This window comes from Solanum verrucosum, unplaced genomic scaffold, assembly GCF_900185275.1.
Source record: "Solanum verrucosum unplaced genomic scaffold, falcon-dt-bn FXZP01000113.1, whole genome shotgun sequence".
NCBI lineage: Eukaryota > Viridiplantae > Streptophyta > Magnoliopsida > Solanales > Solanaceae > Solanum > Solanum verrucosum.
In genome coordinates, this window is record NW_026020105.1 from 2,173,708 (window position 1) to 2,195,189 (window position 21,482).

Sequence of the window (21,482 nt, forward strand, 5' to 3'; positions counted from 1 at the left end):
TTTCATTTGATATTTATTATGTTCAAGTTCTTCGAACTATCAAAAATTATGGCATGACATGAAAATTGATAAATATAAAGTAACGGGAGGGAGGGAGAGTGAGGTAATTCTAAAGAAATTATCTGTGCACAACAAATATTATTTATATTTATTTAGAATTGAGAACCAAGCCTTCCCGCGGCTGAAGAAGAGCCAGACATAAGTGCGTAGGAGTTTTCACGGCTAAAACATTATTCTTTGTTTGATGGTAATTATTACTCATTTTATATTAAAAGTATATTAATTGTCATTCACAAACTCAAAAACCTTATCCATTCTTTAATTTTCTTTTTTACTTTGACAAATAGTATATTTATGTGATTTATTTTTAATTTTTTTTATACATTGTAAGAATAAATATTCTGTTCTTTCACTTTTAAAAAATAATAAATACATCACATGTAATTTTCTTACTTTTTCCTTTGTGGAATCAAATTGTATGTCTGTGCACATTTATAGAAAGATATTATTATTTTATTTTATATATTCTTTTATGTAAGGAGAAATTCTTGAAAAATATTCACTAAACCCCAACTTAGATTTATATATATTAAATATAATATTAGATAAATATATTATCATATTTATAAACACCTCTTTCATATAATAATAATAATATTTAATAAATTATCTATTTTATATGATCGTGCGAAGCGCAAATGAATTCACTAATTATATTATAAGTGGGAAGCTTCCAAGTCAAAAGTTGAATTACGAAAATGTCCTTATAATGTCATAATATTGATGAATAAAAATGTAAATATACATTAATTATTAATAAATATTATCATATTCTATGAAACGCTATTCTTATATATTTATGGACAAAAATATAAATACATAATAATAATCATAATCATATTCTAAAATGGAAAACCCCATAATATTACTTCAAGTTTTCGGAAGTTAAACACAACTTATGACATGAATTAATATAAATACAATGAATATTTGTATTATTAAATGATAGAAGAAAATAAAAAAAAATTGTAATATTTAAACAAATCTCTTCAGATACTCCTACCGTGCAAAACTATAAAAAAAAATAATGAATTATATTCATAAATTATCTTAAATGCTAAGTAATAGCTACAATAAAATTGTTGCAAAACTTTTGATTTCCTTCCATCATAATTAGCATAAATTAATGATGAATTTTCTACTTGATAAATTAAATTTATCTTATATAAATGAACATTTAGCATATAACTAATTCTCACTATTTGGATGAAACAATATAATATATTGTAGGTGTAAACTTACCAGGTATGTAACAAAAATTCAGTCATTCATGTTTAAATATGAGTCATTTAGTTATTATTTCTAAAAAAAATTATTGTGCTTTTTATGTTGTGCTTCTCACATGAATGAAAGAATAAGATAATTTTGTTTGGAATGCTAAGAATATTGTCGTCACATATAGTTTCTCAAGCTTTTGGTATCTCAGTAATACTCAATAGTGTAGCAAAATTTATCGTCTTCTTATTTAGCTATCTCTAGGAGGTAAGCATAGAAAAGTTGGTTCAATTAATTTCTTAAATTGTATTTGTGTTATATATAACTTCTCTTGATTTTTTTCTACTAATCGTTACATTTTAAAGTACAATTGTGTGGGAATCTTGCAGATATCACTATGTACATATTTCAAAATGATCATGAATGTCGAAGCTTTATGACTTTGTTTTCTTTGATAATATCTCTAATTTATTGATAATGATCATTTCTTAGAAATTATTTTTCCTCTATAATTTGCCTTTTGACTTCTCTACGTTGGATACCTTTAAAAGCGGGATTAATTCAATAATATTTAATTTACGATATGCAAATAAGTCATAAAGAAACGAGAAGAATCATCTATTGATTTTGGATCTCTAATACATAATTATAAGTCCTATTAGACTAAGAACATTCTATCTTCACAAATTTTAACCTCGACTTCTATCCAATCCAAGATCAAAGGCATGCGACAACTATCGTCTCCTTTATAATTGTTCAATAATTTAGTGATATGACATTATTTTATTTTATTCCAACTACATAATAATCAAGTACTCTTCGCAATTTATGGATAATAAGGTTGTAAAAAAACTGACTCATAATTCAATTATTTTTGCGAAGGATTAGTATGGATTACACGTGCAACACACGTATTCAGAACTAGTATTATACTAAAAGTGGGAAGCCACAAAAGTAAAAGTTGAAATACTATTTTGCCCCTATCTTAATTCAAAATGTTATCAAATATCTAAGCAATTAAATATTAAATAATAATTACATCATATTATATTATATTAAATACTAAAAATGAAAATGTGTTTTAAAAGGCATTTTAAGAATGTCTCTCCATTCTCCAACACTACTTTTGAGTTTTCTACAGAATTCTAGGCAAACTTTATGTCTCTCCATTCTCCAACATTGTTGACACCCAATTTTGGACCTCCACATTATATATTAATCGCCGAGCCTCTTCAATTTCAAACGATTTAAAATAATTAGTCGTATAAAATTTCAAAATAATAATAATAATAATATGTAATGTAGTTTGCAAGTTATTTCAAATAGTTTGTCGTTTTATACTTATTTAAATAACGCATATGTTCTATATAAATATGTGTCTAATTAGTATATTCTATGAATATTCGAAAATCATCTCAAAAATATTTTATTTTAATTAAATATTTGGTTAATCATTTTTAGTTATATAATAGCTTATGTTTTAAATTGTTTAGTTTATAACTAAGTCAATTATTTTATTTCGTTAAGGTTAAGAAGCTCATTATTTAATTTATACAAATTTGTCTTGTTTAATTTTTGGCTAAATTAGCTTGCCTATTGTCTAATTATAATTTTTAGCCAAATCTATCAAATTGGTTTCAGTCCATTGAGAGACCAGATTTTGGGCCCATTTCGTCAACCCAAATCACTTTCCATCAGCCCCCCATTTACCATTCGATTCCACAAACCCATCAGCAAACATTACAACATGCAATACATACGTACACCAATGCCTCTATTAACCCAGGCCCAGCTGTTGCGGCAATACCAAACCCAACCCCCCTGAACCGACCCAGCCCATCCCATTTTTATTTCCAGCAAATCCCACCTTTGTAATTCCCAAACCTGGCCCACTTTCCATTGACCAAAAAGATTCTAGCAACATACAACGTTCTCAAAGCATTTAACCCAGAAAACGACGTCAACGACAACAACAACTTCACGGCTTCGTCCTTGCTCGTCTTGAGATGGATCCACGTTGCTCGTCAGGACGATGGGATCGATCCCAATCGTCCATCTCCCTTTTCCTTTTCCAGAATGGGGCAAATTTTCAGAAAAAGGGTGTTTGTCCAAATCGGTGAAAGATTTTGATTTTTGAATTTTGAATTGGGTCTTTGGTTTGAAAAAATTGAGGTCCGTTTTCCCCCTATTTTTTTCGAAGCCGATTCTCCCTTCTATATATTTGTTGGCTGTTCACTGTGAAAAAAAAATAATTTTGGGCGTTGAAGAAAATATCGGAAAAATTGGGGAGAAAAATCAGAAGGGAAAAAGGGGTTGGGAGGAAACCAAAAAGAAGATATATTTGCTCTTATTCACTGTGAGAGGGGAGAAGACAGGGGGATTTTATTTTATTTTTGAACAAAATACAAGGTAAGTTTTCTTGGCAGAAATACGAAGAACAACCTTTAGGAACAAGTAGCAATACACTCGAAATACGCTCCTGAATCGAGAACTGCTAGGACTTCTGCCCGGTTCCTCGACTATTGTTCGTGTTCAAGTTTCTCGTGGTGGAAAAACCATCGTCCTCTACTCGTTGTCTTAGTTCGCTGCCCCACAAACGATTCCATTTATTATCACCCTCGTTCATCTCTATTTTGTTAAGACAGCCAACCTACAGAAGGAAAAATCTTTTATGGAGCTTACATGGCTCTTGATTATTTTATATTACTTGCACATCCTTACTTTTTTCTGCTTCATATTTGTTCATACATCGACTAACGGAGGAGATAATCTTTTCTTCTGTTAGAGCCAAGCATAACCTTTAATTACTTCAGCTTGTTTAATTTATTTGTGTTGATGTGATTAGTGTTTTTGGCTTTACTTATATGTTCTCTAATATATAACTAGTAGTTGTACTTAATTTGGAGGTTTCTTTAAGCTATGAGACATTTCCCTCATCACATAAAACTCTTATTTTAAAGACTTAAAAAATAAGTGACCCATCTTCTTCTTTTGGCAAGACCATAATTAAAACTCGTAAAAAGACAAATTGGCTTTCCTACATTTTTGACTTTAAGTTGTGTGCTAGTTTTCCAACTTCTTATATTGTTAATAACTAGTTCTGCCCGTGTCTTGCTCTAAATTTGATTACACACTTTCCATATAGCCGTGTCATCCTTTTTCTTATATACTAAGTATTAATTATTATTTTATTTTTTAAAAAAAAATGAATAAATAATAAAGTAAGAAAATCAATCACTTTTCTTAGCCTAATTAATTAACATAAGTTTGGCCGGTTAATTGTTTTTAACAGATTTTAAAGGATGTTTTACCCCTTCCCTTTAATGTAAATTAGAACCCTTACCTAGAATCTCACAAGGTTAAGTAAATTTTAATATAGAGTTAATTTAGTATAATTTCAGCAAAATAAGTGTCCTAATTCACCTTTGACATAATCAGGTGGCGACTCTTTAAAATGGTTTTAAGATTCACCAATATGTTGTACACCATTTGAACTTCGAGTTAAAATGAGGTATAACGATATTTATTTGATTATTTGTATTTGACTAACCTTTTATTTGAATTGGTTTTATTTAATTAAATTCCCCAAAAGAAAGTCATATGAGTTATATTCTTAAAATCTTTTAGTTTATTTTATTTCCAAATAAAAAAAAATAAAAAAAAATGAAATGAATTTTCTTAGTTAATATTTTCTCAAAATTAGTCAAAGTCATTTTAGTCAAATCGCCGGTCAACCGCAAGTTAGCGGACATTCCGAGGGCCTAACACCTTCTCGGAATGTACATTGAACTTCGAACCCTTTTATTTTCAATTGATTTTATTTGTTTTAATCTTTTGAAAACCTTATATTTTTTCTTGATTTTTTACTAAAAATTAAGTGGCGACTCTGTTCTTTTGGGAAATTCGATTTCTCTTAAACTATAAGTTTAATCGATTTTTTCAAAACTCAGTCATTTTTCCTTTACTTATATTTTTAAATAAAACAAACATAACTTTTGAGCTTTCTACAAAATTCTAGGCAAACTTTTGGCTTGTAAATATCATGTGCATGAGGTAAAATTATTATTGGCAAATAAATAAGCTAATTCGCCTTTCAAAGCTCATAAGAAAAAAGAATCTGATTTCATCAATTACACAAATGCTTAAGCATGGAGATCACCGATTAAGGTAGAAAGTTGTAGTGGAGTGTTCTCTTGCTTTCCGAAGGATTTAGTCTTAGTGGTGTATGTCGTAGTAGTACTTTTATTCTTGTATTGTCTTGCTTTTGTTTTCTACTACCAATTGTTTTTATGATGTTTCAATTATTTCACTCTCTTTTTTGTCGTTGATACTGTTTTCGTAATAGTTGTTATATTATATTATATTTTCTTCACTATCATTTTTCTTTTTCATATTTACTCTATTTGCTATACTCGACTCAAGTTGAGGTTCTTCTGAATTGAGGTAAGGTTTGTGCACACCCTACATTTTGTAGACGGATTTCACGAGATATGTTATTATTATTAAAGAAATAGCTATAAAATCAGACAACAAATTTAAACGTTTTGGCTGAATTAATAAATGTAACGTTTAGGCTGAATTGATAAATGTACAACTATTTTGCTTTGTTAACAAGTTTTTTCGAGAAATATATTTATTGATCTTGTTTTATCAGTTATTGACAATTTTTAAGGATTTCTTTGTCTTTAAATTTCAATTCTCTTAGTTAATTTAGTATTTAGAGTTAGAGGTATTTACATGCATTTACAGCAATCTAGAGCATGAAATTCAGTCGACATATTTCTATATACCATTATCGGGCTATGTGATATTGATTTTCTTCACGTATTTATTGCTAGATGGTAACTGTGCTTGTCCGTTTTTTTGAGTTTATTTCTATTCAGCAAATAAATAACTAAAGTAATGAATTACAGTAAATACAATATAAGTTCACATTTTAAATGGTGTCTCCATATATGTTATAACAACAAATATTTTCTCAAGTGACATAGATTTTAAAATACATTTTTGATTTATTATTTTGTTACACAAATTTTATAATAAAAGCTGAAAATATATATGCAAAGCATGTATATATATGTATGTATGTTATGGCGTGTGAAGCAATGAATATGATGTCAAGCACCGCTGGTAAATTTTGTCTCTACTTTTATCAGAAATAAGTATTATCTTATTTTGGAGAAAAATATGATGCATACTTCGTTATACATAATTTGCAAACTGTAGGATTTGTCAGTGCAATTACTTCCCTCTCATGGTCTGTGCCTTTTGTTTTTCCTCTTTAAACTTGTAGCTTCCGAATTTTGAATATGGATAACTTATTGATTCTATATTTATTTTTTATCTATAATCTATATGAATAAAGTCTTACGAATGATGTGTATGTTGTATTTTTCTTCTATTTTTTGTATGGTTTTTCTCTATTAGACTTCACCAATCTACTTTTTATGAATTTTTTTATCATTAACTTAAGTCTGTATTGATATTTGTCTCAAATTAGTCATTTGTGACTTTATTGAAAGTGTGTTAACTACTAAACAAAGTTTTAAAAATTACCGATAATAGCTTCAACGGAATTGATTTATCGATGGTAGCTTCAAAGGAATTGATTTTAAACATTACAATGTGCCCCTCATTTGGTGTTTCTTGATGCACATTAAAAAAATATTACTCACTCCACACGATTTGCATAAATTTTTTATTGTTCTAACGAATCTATAAAAATTCACATAGAGCACACGTGTCCAGAGACTAATGTCATAAAATATGACAAGTAGAATTTTCATCATTAAACTTGACTTAGAATTGTCAACTAGTATTTTGTACTCATAATTTTGACAAATAAGCATTTAAAGTCGATAAACTTTTTTCTCATCCAATTAATGTGCATGTAATGCAACTGATTACACATGAAACTTTACGTCATTTTCTAATGACACATAACAAGTTAAATATTAGTAAATTAATTAAAGGAAAAATTGTATGAAATAGAAAATTATTAATTCAAATTAAATTCTATAATCATAGTTTATTTTATTTGTAATTAGCAGCAAACATTCCATTTTTTTGTCATCTGATTCGATATACAATTAGCCATTTTTGGTATACAATTACCCATTCGGTATACAAATGTATAAAATGTGTTTGTGTTTGTATAAAGCAAGAGAAAAGTGTATATACATATACATATATTTTCGTCATATACACTTATAATTATACAAATACATATCTTATTATACAAATTACAATGTATAAATGAATTTATACAAAACTGAATAATTTGTATAAAATTGGATGTATCTAGCGAATAATACAAATCAAAAGCTCCATAGCAAACATAAAATTTATTACGGAGCCCAATTATGCAAACTATAGCTATAACATACAAATATGATTTTTATGGTTGCTATATGTGAAAGTTGCTCTTAATTAAATCAAACAGGTCATTTCTGTGAATTCTATATTAAAAAAATTAACAATCATGTTCATCATTTTTGCTTGCAGATTGAGCATCAAGTTCATGCTAAATAACTGAAATTCTTCTTTATTTGACTTGAATTTTCAATTACAAGTTCGCAAACACAAATCAATGAACTCTAATCACCATTTTAAATTAATTTAACAAATTCACTAGACACATATATTGTTCTTTAAGATTCCTCAAACGTATCAATTAATTTTTTTTAATTTTCAATACACATTACCCACATTAGCTTTGTTGATGATCTTTTATTATTTTGTAAAGGTGATTTATTATCTGTGATTGCCTTACATAAGTGCTTTGAGGATTATTTTTTTTGGTAACTAACTGATTTATTAATCACCAGAAACAAACATTACATATCAAGCAGCTAACACAACATTCTTTGTTCTCAATAATATTCTATGCTTACTATAACTTTACTATAGCCTATAGCTTAGAATTTAAACTCAGTGAGTACATTTCTTATCCTAGGGGGAGCTCTAGCAATGGTCACGTAGACTATCTCCTTGGCCACACTTTCCGTCGTTTGTCTCTTCTTCTCAAAGATTATGTTGTTCCTCTTAATCCACACCCCATATACACATTCATCATAAATAATCTTGAACATTTGGGTTGCTCGAGCCTTCCCTTTTCCATGTTGTATGCTCCATTGTATAAACTGACCCCAATTTGCTGAAGTTACACTATGTTGTTGAGTCCATGTGAGCAATCTCTTTCATAAATATCTAGCATATTGGCATTGAACAATCATATGCTCTATAGTCTCACCAGACACAAGTATTTTGTTACATCCACACCCCACTTGGCTAGTCTGTCTACTGTTGCCAGTTTCTTGTTGAGCATAAGCCACATAGTGAAATAGGCTTTTGGCCTTGCTGCATTCTTGAACATTAGACATTTCCATTCACTTCTTTGCTGCTCTCCAATCAAGTGCAGATATATCTCCCTGATCATACTTCATTTCTTGCTCCTTCTCTGTTGAGTCTGCTCAATTATAACCCTGGCACTCATGATTTTCCTTACCATTCAGCTGGCTTGCTTGGTTCTGGCCATGGGTTTTGACCTTTTATATAGAATGTATGGATCCATCTGATCCATAACTTATCATCTTTATTAGCTAGGTCCCAGTATAATTTGGTAACTGCAGCTTTGTTCCATACTTTCATATTAATCAGCCTCATACCTCCTGCAGATTTAGGACAACAGACTCTATCCCAAGCAACTAAAGCCTTTTTAGTGACCTGTCCCACACCAGACCATAAATAGCTTCTACATAGACCCTCAATCAGATTGATTAGTTTTGCATGGATAATGAATAGTTGTGCCCAATATGATTGTACTCCAAACAACACAGTTTGTACTAGTTGGGTTCTGCCTGCATAGGACAGCTTCCTAGCTGTTCATGAATTGATCCTGGCCATGATTTTTTCAATAAGAGGGTATCATTGGATGACTTAAAGTTTCTTAGTAGACAGGGGTATCCCCAGGTATTTGTAAGGTAGTTCTTCCATTTTATAACCAAGTTGCTGGATGATTTGTTGTCTCACCCCTAGTTGTACTCCCCCAGAGAATATTAGTAGATCATCTGAAAAAACATAAGTGAGTAATGTCCATTTTAGAGCATTTTGGATGACATTTGAAAGTTTTCACATCCTAAAGCCTCTTGAGTGATCTGCTAAGATATTCTATAGTTATAGCAAAGAGGAATGGAGACATTGGATCTCCTTGCCTGAGTCATTTAGTAGCTGCAAAAGTCTGAGTAGGTTGCCCATTCACAACTATAGAGTAACTCATTGTTTCACACAAGTCATTACCCACTGGGAAAATATATCCGGAAAACCTAGCTCTTTCATAACTTGCTCTAAATAGTTCCATTCCACTAAATCATAGGTTTTTTGGCGATCAATCTTCAACATGCTTCTGGGAGATATATTCTTCCTAGTGTAAGCTTTCACCAGTTCATGAGCAAGTAGAATATTATCAGATATCTTTCTCCCTGGAATGTAACCAGCCCGACTATCACATATGACACTCTGAATAACATCATGTAGTCTTTTTGCCGATACTTTGGAAATGATTTTATACAATACAGTACAGCAGGCAATTGGTCTGTATTCCTTCACAGTTTTTGGGTTTTGCACTTTTGGGATAAGAGTTACTAGTGTGCAATTGACAGATTTGTAAATTTTCCCAGTTTTGAAAAAACTCTGAACTGCATCAATAATATCCTCTTTTATGGTCTTCTATGTATACTTAAAAGAATAAGCATTGTACCCATCTATACCTGGAGCTTTGTCATTCCCAATGGATTGCAACCCTGTTGTTATCTTCTCTTCAGTTATATCAGCACATAAATCTATCCTTTGTTGCCTTGACAGTGTAGATCCTCTCTTCATCACCTGGATATTTATAGCTGGTAGTGTAGATGCTGAGGATCCCATAAGTCTTTTATAGAATTGGACAAATTCATTTTGGATATCTTGTGGCTCATACAACACCTGTCCAGCTAGTGATGTGATACATCTGATTTGCTTCTTTTGAGTTCTCTCCTTTATAATTACACTGAAGTATTTATTGTTAGTATCCCCAGTTGAATCCATTTTGTTCTTGATTTCTGCCTTAGTGCACTCTCCTCTATCATAGACCATTTCTCCAACTTCATCAGGATTTCTTTTTCTTGATCAACTAATCATCAGTGGCTTGATCATACAGTTCTTCTTGGATTCTACTGAGCTCATATCTAGCCTTCTCAATCTGCTGGCTGATGTATTTAAATTCCTTGCTATTAACGTGCCTAAATCCAGGTTTAAGAGCTATTAATTTGCACCACACCTTATGCATGCTACCCTTACCATAATCCTGCTTCCATATACTCTCCACTAAACTCATACAAGAGTCATGTTCAGTCCATTCATTAAAGAACTTGAATTTTACCTTTACATTGTGCTGAGTTATTTGCACTGTGAGCTGCATAGGACAATGATCTGAAATACCTGGGTTCCCATACTCAGTAGTAACATGTCTTCATTTCTCCAGGCTTTCCTTTCAAAAGGGAACAAAGAAAAAGAAAGATCCATTCATAATTCCCAAAAACTCTATCAATCCTAGTAGAAATTCTATCAGTGTCATGTTGTTTATTAGTCCAAGAATAGTAATGCCCCTGCCATTGTAATTCAGTGACACCAATATCTTTAACACATTCTTCAAAATCCTTCACATTGAGACTCATATTTGCTCCAGCTAATCTATCTTGAGGGGTGAGTAGAGCATTAAAATCCCCTGCAATGAGCCAAGGTTGGGATATTCCTTGTGCCAAGCTGTTCAATTCTAACCATAACTCTTTCCTCTGCTCTATTGTATTATATCCATAAATCACAGTGAGCACAATTTGATCGTCTTTGGTTCTGTCCTTGATCAGGAAGTGCACTATTTGAGCAGTGCACCTAATTATGTTGGTCTCATACCAATTTACATCCCATATCACCCAAATCCTTCCATTCACAACTGCATTATAATTGTGCATTATACCCAACCCTGGTGCTATCCCCCTAAGGGTTGATGTCGTATTATGCACCTTAACTCTTGTTTCTATAAGCCATGCTATACTTATTTTATTGGTTTGCAGTTAGGCTTTAAGTTCCTTCTGCTTATACCTTTTATTCACACCCCTCACATTCCAAAATACCCACTTCATCAACAAGTGTTGGGGGCTCTACCTCTATCAATAGGTAGTGAAGCAAGTTTGCTATCCATAAGGCTCTCAAACCCATTTCAAGTTGGTATTGCTGCCAATATAGGAAAATTAGTAAGGCTAAAATCCAGGTGTTTACCTCCAGCATTAGGTCTCAGATTAAGTTGTGTTATCTCCCCTGGGTTTTGTTTGCCCTGTTCCTTCTTTATCTCATGATTCCCTTTCTCAGGATATTGTGACTGATCTCTCTTGCTTCTTGTCCCCTATTCTGCGCACATACCTGCTCCTTTGGTTGAATTGGCCCTTTATATTGCCATGCCTAAGTTACTTTCGTCCCCTGTTCTGCGCACATACCTGCTCCTTTGGTTGAATTGGCCTTTTATATTGCCATGCCTGAGTTACTTTCTTCTCTGGCCTTCTTTTCTTTGGTGGATCTTTCTTAGTTGTAATACCTGATTGACATTGGTGGCCTATCTTCTGACATTTATCACAAAATTGAGGTCTCCATTCCAGCACCACTTCCTGCATAAATGTTCCTCAATTGGGATCCATAATTGTTATCTGTTGAGGTATAGCCTTAGTAACATTGACCTCAATGAGCATTCTGGCATAGGAAATTCTTGTTTGCTTCGTGGTACATTCATCAGCAAAAAGAGGTACTCCAATCGCACTAGCTATTCTGCTTAAGGATCCCACACCCCAACAATTAAGTGGCAACTTGGGAAACATCACCCATAAAGGAATTTCAGCTAAAAATTCACTCCCAAAACCAATTTCTGGACTCCATTGCTTTAAAATGATAGGTCTATTGTTGATAGTATAAGGTCATGTATACAGGATCTCATTCATATCGCTAAGAATCTGAAACTTAACTATGTAATACCCTTCGTCATGAAGGTATACATTCAATTTAATCACAGCCATCCAATTCATTGTTATATACCTATTCATTGTGTTATACCCAGGGCATTCCCAATCACATAAGCAATGAGAGCACACTTCCATTTATCCTCTTCAACTTGAACCTCATCTTCCTCCAGCTGAACCATAGTTTGACCATCAAGTAGGTCAAGTTCATACCATTGTTTGTTGCTTAATTATTCTTGAACATATTAGTCCATAGTTCATCTTTACTATTATCTTTCCCTTTAGATTGCCCACCAGTAGTTCTTGCAGTATCATCAAAGTTTTCTGAATCTACGTTTACTGTTCCATTGCTTTCAGCCTCTTTCTCTTCATCATAATCCAGTCTGAGAGCTCTCTTATATCTGCTTTAGTTGGTGGAGTATTTAAGCTCAATCGCCTCACTACTTCAGCCCTCGATGTTGTTCCTTTTTCTATCGTTCCTCCTTCATTCAGTGGTAGGGTTTTGGATTGATCTTGCATTTGTAACTCCTCTCCTTCCACTCGAGTTCCTACTGAGCTTCCTATTGTCATTAAAGGAATTTTCCGGCTACATCCCCTTCCTCTGCCTCTTCCCCTCGCCATAGCCCACATCTGCGCACGTTAACTATCGTACGCTGAGAGCACGAAGAAGAAGAAGCGTTAAATTTCTAAAGCCTTAGGATTACAAGCTAATTTGGGGAAAATTTCTATGTGTTTTGGTGGAGTAGTTTAAACATAGACAATCACACATTTTATTCAATTTAGCTACATCAATACTATATAAGCTTGGTAAATAGTTAAAGAGTTTAAAATATTTATGCTACACATGTTTAGGGGTTTGGATGAAACCTCATGAAGTATAAGGGTCTAGTTTAACATTCAAGTCAAATATAGAATCTCTTATGTTATGCTGTCTTTGTTTAAAGCACAATTTCGATACGTGTATCAAAGGTCGGAATAAATTAGATTTTAACAAACTTTGTACCAACTTAGAAAACCCTACTCCCTTTGCCCCGCCTATAAATAATGTTTTAGCAATTTTCAGTCATTCTCAATGCAACTCAACATATGGTGGCTGAGAAATTGAAGGGCATTCGCCACAATGAGGAGGTCATTTATGACGATGACGATGGTGGAATTCAATTTCAACATGAATCCTCTTCTTAGATTCTCCATAACCAAATTGCCGATTCATTGCAAGTTCACTTTACTTTTTTGTTTCGGAAGTAACTCTCATCAAGTAGCACTAGTTTGAGGTGAACTAGCACTGGTTGATGTCAACCTTTTAGGAATAATTTATCAGATTGGTTAAATCTAAGATAATAACATACTCTTTATTTAATACGATCCCACTATACATATCGATTTACATATAGATTCACCGACTATATTTCAGCCATCTAGAGATTCTGATCTATTTAAACATTACTAGAATTGATATATCCATATATCATGTTTCTGCGGGCATAAGAGTTTTTTCCTTTATGTTCGGTGAAAATCACATGTTATACTATATTCCGATAAATAGATATCCGCGTTATGATACAAGTAAAATTTTATTTTCCTTATTTGATGATGTATTGAATTCATTTATTTCGTAGTGATTGAATAAACTATCATGGGCAAAAACATCTTCTTCTTTAAAATAACATTTTAATTTTAATTGGTCTATTTGATCTAATAGAAAAATTGACCAATATTATGTCTTTTAAATTAATTTTTGTTGTAAAATGAGAGCAAAATACTATAATACTAAACAAGGAGGTAAGACAAATAGAAATATTAAGTAGAAGTATTCTTTGAACTTTTTAAATATGTCTTTCATTAGGGTGAAAAGACTACCCTTTTATAGGATTTAGAAAACACCCTTTTACATCCTTCAATCAAATACGTTAGCACAACTTTTACATTAAATAGGTTCATTACGTTATGTTGTTAATGAAAAGAAACATCCACAATTCAATGGTTTTATAACACTCCCCCTTGGATGTTTATAGATAATGTGCCTCGTTAAAACCTTACTAGGGAAAACCCAGTAGGAAAAAGCCTAGTGAAGGAAAAAGAGTACACACATCTTGTAATACGCCTTGAGTGTTGCCTCATTAAAAACCTTACCAGGAAAACCCAATGGGACAAAACCTTGGCTAAGGAAAAAAGAGTACAACTCGTATTTTACTCCCCCTGATGAAAACTTTATTTGATATCTCGGAGACGACGCATTCCAATCTTATATCTTAGCTTCTCAAATGTTGACGTTGGCAATGCCTTAGTGAATAAATCTGCAAGATTATCACTCGAACGAATCTGTTGAACATTTATCTCACCATTTTGTTGAAGATCATGTGTGAAAAAGAACTTAGGTGAAATATGCTTTGTTCGGTCTCCTTTGATATATCCTCCCTTTAATTGAGCTATGCAAGCAGCATTATCTTCATACAATATTGTTGGAGTCTTTGTTTGCACAGAAAGACCGCATAATTGCAAAATGTGTTGAGTCATTGATCTCAACCATACACACTCTCGACTAGCTTCATGAATGGCTATTATCTCTGCATGATTTGAAGAAGTAGCAACTATTGTTTGCTTCATCGAACGCCATGATATAGCCGTACCTCCATATGTGAATAAATAGCCTGTCTGAGATCGAGCTTTATGTGGATCAGACAAATAGCCAGCATCTGCATAACCGATCAATTCTGACTTGGATGCATTAGAATACAACAATCCCATATCAATTGTTCCTTGAAGATATCTGAATATATGTTTAACACCTTTCCAATGTCTTCTTGTTGGACATGAGCTGAATCTCGCCAATAAACTTACTGCGAAACAAATATCTGGCCGGGTATTGTTGGCCAGGTACATTAGTGCCCCAATAGCACTAAGATATGGTGTTTCATCACCAAGAATCTCTTTATCCTTTTCTTGAGGTCGGAATGGATCTTTATTTATATCGAGAGATCTCACAACCATCGGGGTACTCAATGGGTGTGATTTATCCATGTAAAATCGCTTCAAAACCTTTTCAGTATATGTTGATTGATGGATAAATATTCCACTTTTCAAATGTTCAATCTGAAGGCCAAGACAAAATTTTGTCTTTCCAAGATCTTTCATTTCAAATTCTTTTTTCAAACACTCAACGGCTTTTGAAAGCTCTGTAGGAGTTCCAATGATGTTCAAGTCATCAACATAAACAGATATTATTACAAATTCAGATTTTGACCTTCGTATAAAAATACAAGAACAAATAGGGTCATTCTTATACCCTTCTTTTAGCAAATATTCACTAAGATGATTATACCACATTCGCCCTGATTGTTTCAATCCATATAAGGATTTCTGAAGCTTTATTGAACAACTTTCTTTTGAATTTTCATATGCTTCAGGCACTTTGAGTTCTTCAGGGATTTTCATAAAAATATTGTGGTCTAGTGAGCCATATAAATAGGCTGTGACAACGTCCATTAGATGCATTTCAAGCTTTTCATGAACTGTCATATTTATTAGATACCTGAAGGTAATTGCATCTACCACAGGAGAATATGTCTCCTCATAATCAATGCCAGGTCTTTGCGAAAATCCTTGTGCCACAAGTCGTGCTTTATATCTTACGACTTTACCATTTTCATTGCATTTTCGCACAAAAACCCATTTGTACCCCACTGGCTTGACACCTTCAGGTGTTCGGACTATTGGTCCAAAAACTTCACGTTTTTCAAGTGAAGCCAATTCTGTTTGAATTGCTTCCTTCCATTTTGGCCAGTCATTTCTCTGTCTACATTCATTGAGAGATCTTGGCTCCAAATCCTCATCTTGTTGCATTATTTCAACTGCAACATTATAGGCAAAAATATTATCCACCACAATATTATTTCGATTCCACATTTTTCTCGTCGAGACATAACTTATAGAGATTTCCTCATTCTCATTATTTTCTGGTACATGGACTTCCTCTTTGGTGTCATCATTTATTATGTCTCGGAGCTCTTCATGCGCAATTGCCTCCATATTATGATTATCTTGATCATTTATTCCTTTCCTTTTCCGAGGATTTTTATCCTTGGAACCAATTGGTCTACCACGCTTTAAGCGTGGTCCAGACTCATTTGCCTTAACATTTTGTCCTATCGGGATATCAACTCGAACTTGAGCATTAGCAGCTGGGATATATGATTTAGTAACCCGTGGAAGGTTAGTAAATGCATCCGGCAGTTGATTTGCAATATTCTGCAAATAAATTATCTTTTGAACTTCCAGCTCACATTGATTTGTTCGAGGGTCTAAATGAGACAGTGAAAGTGAATTCCAATCTATCTCATTTCCCAACTGCTTTTGTTCTCCCCCCAATGTTGGGTATACTGATTCATCAAAATGACAATCAGCAAACCTTGCCGTAAATAAATCTCCAGTTCTAGGTTCCAAATATTTTATAATAGAACGAGATTCATACCCAACATATATCCCCAACCTTCTTTGGGGACCCATCTTTGTGCGCTGTGGTGGAGCAATTGGAACATATACCGCACAACCAAATATTCTAAGATTGGAAATGTTTGGCTCCTGACCAAAAACCAATTGTAATGGGGAGATATCATGATAACTGGTTGGCCTTATGCGCACAAGTGCCGCTGCATGCAAAATAGCATGCCCCCAAACAGAAACGGGCAACTTTATTCTCATCAACAATGGTCTAGCTATTAATTGAAGACGTTTAATCAATGACTCTGCTAAACCATTTTGAGTATGAACATGTGCAACAGGATGTTCAATTGTTATTCCCGTGGACAAACAATAATCATTAAATGCCTGAGATGTAAATTCACCAGCATTATCAAGACGAATTGTTTTTATTGCATAATCTGGAAATTGTGCTTTTAACCTTATTATTTGAGCCAACAACCTCGCAAAAGCCATATTGCGAGTTGATAATAAGCATACATGAGACAATCTTGTAGATGCATCTATCAAGACCATATAATATTTAAATGGTCCACAAGCAGGGTGAATAGGTCCACATATGTCACCCTGTATCCGTTCCAGAAATGCAGGGGATTCCATCCCAACCTTAGCCACTGATGGTTTGACAACCAACTTTCCTTGTGAACAAGCAACACAAGAAAATTCCTTTGATTTGAGAACATTTTGGTTCTTCAAAGTATGTCCATGTGAATTTTCAATTATTCTGCGCATCATATTATAACCGGGATGGCCTAACCGGTCATGCCAAATGATAAAATCATTAGAACCAGTAAACCTTTTGTTTACCACGGCATGTGATTCAACTGTACCAATATTTGTATGGTACAACCCAGTAGAAAGTGCAGACAATTTTTCATGCACAATTTTCTTCTCTGCATTTATTGTAGTAATATAAAGGTATTCAACCTTTCCTTCATTCGCAGTCTCAACATGATAGCCATTTTGGCGAATAACCTTGAAACTTAACAAGTTTCTTTGAGACTTACTACAATACAATGCATTATCAATTACCAATAATGTTCCTCCAGGTAGTAATAAGGTTGCTCTTCCAGAACCCTCAATCAATTTTGTACTACCGGATATTGTATTAACATATGCCTTTTTCATTACCAAATGAGAGAAATATTTCTTTTCTCTTAGTATCGTATGAGTTGTGGCACTGTCCAGAAGGCACATATCTCCATTACTCATATTGAATCCAACTGAAGACTGGAAAAATTTATTTATCTTCATAAAAATAAAAATACATAATAAGAAGTACGAAATTTAACAAAAAAAAATCTTAAGTACATAAACTTTAATGAAGACATTAAAAATACATAAAAAAAAACATTATTCATTTTCCAGTTTAATTATCAATCTTCAGTTGCGATCCCCAAAGAAGTCCTCAGCTTCTAGATGAGTAATATCATCGAGCCCATCAAAAGCATCATCTTTCAATGCTAAATTCGCCTTAACATTCTCATCATATTTTTGAGAAGACCCTGCCTGAGCATCATCTTTGAGAGTCAAATGTGACTCCACTCAGGCATTATAAAAGGAGGCACCACCTTTATTCCCTTTCCTTTTAAAGAAATTTTGATACAGCCTGACAAAATGCTCAGGTACCCGACATTCATTTTTCCAGTGACCTTTAAGGCCACAACGATGACAGTGATCGCCCTTGCCTTTTGAAGGATTATTTTGAGAACCCATATTGTTCTCCCTTTTGTTATGACCACCACCTCGACGATTATTATATCGTCTTTTGCCTTTGCCACGTCCACGCACATTATCATGGCCCCGATTATTTTGTCTTATTTTAGACTGGCCGTGTGCTTCTACCCCGTGGGCCTCCGGTAATGGAGCACTTCCAGTGGGACGGACTTCATGATTTTTCATTAAAAGGTCATTATGCTGCTCAGCCACCAGAAGGCATGAGATTAATTCAGAGTATTTTTTAAAACCCTTTTCACGGTATTGCTGCTGTAATATCATATTAGAGGCATGGAAAGTAGTTAGTGTCTTTTCCAACATGTCCTCATCTTTTATAACTTCCCCACATAATTTTAATTGGGAAGTGATTCTAAATACAGCAGAGTTATACTCAATTACGGTTTTATGATCTTGAAACCGTAAGTGCATCCACTCATAACGAGCCCTTGGCAATACCGATGCCTTGAGGTGGTCATACCTCCCTTTCAAACCTATCCACAATTCAAGTGGATCTTTCACTGTTAAGTATTCAACCTTCAGGCTTTCATCAAGATGATGACGAAGGAAAATCATAGCTTTCGCTTTATCCTGACTTGATGCCTTATTTCCTTCGATTATACAATCACCAAGACCCTTAGCGGTAAGGTGAATTTCAGCATCAAGTACCCATGACAAATAGTTCTTTCCAGAAATGTCAAGTGCCACAAATTCAAGCTTTGATAAATTCGACATGATGAAAACTATCATAAAATAGTTGAGTTAATAACATGATTTTGATTTCTTTATAATGAAAGATAAATTAATATTTCAAATGATTAAGAATTAGTATAAAATATATCATATGCATGAATATGGGATGTTACAAAAGCATGTAAACTCATAAAGTATGAAACGGTATATATTCTAATTATTTTACTATATTTATTACTAGTTCAATAGTTATTAACGCCAAAGCTACCGTAAGATTTTAAGTCATATTTAATATAATACTATTATTCTTTATGACACACCAATATTTATCATAAATTTATGACAAGAAATTAAAATACTTACGATTATTCTAACTAGCATGTTATCATATATCCTAGTATTTAATTTAGAGTTATAAGTTACTAGCATATAAACAACATAAAAATATAAACCTGAAACGTATTGATTATTATGCCTAGTAAAGTATCATACAAATACCTAAAGCAAGTTATATATGCAGTAATTAAATCGTTGATCAAAGACTTATGTAAGTCCTATTAGATATGTTATAAACATATAAATGTATACCTGACTCGAAAAGAAAATTGATTAACTTTTTAGGGAAAAAGATAATTCCGAATTAGGTCTTAATTGGTTAGAGACTCGTGCTGATAACGTGTTGTAAAATGAGAGCAAAATACTATAATACTAAACAAGGAGGTAAGACAAATAGAAATATTAAGTAGAAGTATTCTTTGAACTTTTTAAATATGTCTTTCATTAGGGTGAAAAGACTACCCTTTTATAGGATTTAGAAAACACCCTTTTACATCCTTCAATCAAATACGTTAGCACAACTTTTACATTAAATAGGTTCATTACGTTATGTTGTTGATGAAAAGAAACATCCACAATTCAATGGTTTTATAACAATTTTGTCTTAGATTTATTTTTAATTTTTTTTAGAATAAGTGGTTAATTCAACATTTAATAAATGAGATATAACTTAATTTTTTTTAAAATTTCCAAATTAAAAACAATTTGCAGTGAGTGATTCAATTAAAAACGTTGAATCACCTACACTTAATCAATAGACTTAAGATCATTTTTTTCAATTAAGCTTTATTTAGATGAAACTGATATATATATATATATATATATATATATATATATATGAAAGTAAGTCTAAAAATTGGTGGGTAGATTATTCAACTTTATGTTTATTATACAAATTTTATTTTTCCTTTTTATGTTACATAGAAATTATATTACTTTTTCATGGTTATCAAAAAATTATTTTGACCGAATTTTATAAAACTTCCACGTAAAAATGAAATGATAGTCTTAATTAGTGTTTGATTTTAATTAAATAGAATTATTCATTATTCTATTTACTCATATCATTATTCATTGTATCACTTAATTTTGCTTTCTCATTTATATTGTATTGATGTCAATCCGGAGGAGTTTGCTCCCTTAGAATTATAATTAATTAAGAAAATTAAATTTAATTGTTTTTAATTTTGAATTTTTTTGCCTAATTTATAATTTACTAGATAATTTTAAGTCCGTGATACGGGCCCAATATAATGAAAGGCCCATTTACGGGCCCAATATTACAATATTATATATATTTATAATAGAAATTTAATTAGTTTTCAAAAAGAAAAATTATTATGACATTTTCAAATAAACATGATACAAATAATAATAAAATATCAAATGCTCTAGTGCTCATTATAACATCATGTCAAACATATATATTCGAATTAAATAATTAATTTAATGATATTCTTTTTCTATTTTATTTGAAAATTATTCAAGAGAATAGATTAAAATTATTCTCAATTTATTAACAATTTTCATAAAATATATGAAGCAATAAATTCTACTATTCACCTATAGATTAATTTTGAATACACTTATAAATTTGTTTTAAAGGTGTTTAACAAACAAAAATAACGACCTACTTGATGAAAATTAGAATGAATCATCTCATTATTTACAAAGTGATAAAGGATAAAAAAAAAGTTATGACTTTATATCTTGTTTTTATATTCATTAAAATTAGGAGAACAATCTAGTATAGTAACGAAAGATTTTTTTTCTAAAGTAATTTATATATCCGATGAATGAATGTTATACCTCAAATAATGAGATGTTAAAAATATTAACAAAAGGTAATATAATTATAGATTGCAGAAATTTAACATAAGGTAGTTAAAATAATAATTTATATAACTTGATAAAAATGATTTTAACTGATGATAAAATAATAGT

General features: G+C 32.1%; 1 protein-coding gene across 1 annotated transcript; it reads right to left on the reverse strand.

Moving 5' to 3' along the window:
- Positions 1–18,179: 18,179 nt before the first annotated feature.
- Positions 18,180–19,244, reverse strand: LOC125825190 (uncharacterized). The gene is made up of 2 exons (XM_049504523.1): positions 18,426–19,244; positions 18,180–18,305 (listed from the first exon to the last, which is right to left on the reverse strand). Exons 1-2 carry the CDS (start codon positions 19,242–19,244, stop codon positions 18,180–18,182), a joined length of 945 nt encoding a protein of 314 aa, XP_049360480.1.
- Positions 19,245–21,482: the final 2,238 nt, after the last annotated feature.

Coding starts and splice junctions, on each gene's coding strand:
- LOC125825190 (XM_049504523.1), bottom strand. CDS start 19,244: ATGTCGAATTTATCAAAGCTTGAATTTGTGGCACTTGACATTTCTGGA. Junction 18,306..18,425: donor ACTGGAAAAATGAATGTCGG/GTACCTGAGCAT, acceptor GATGATGCTCAG/GCAGGGTCTTCTCAAAAATA.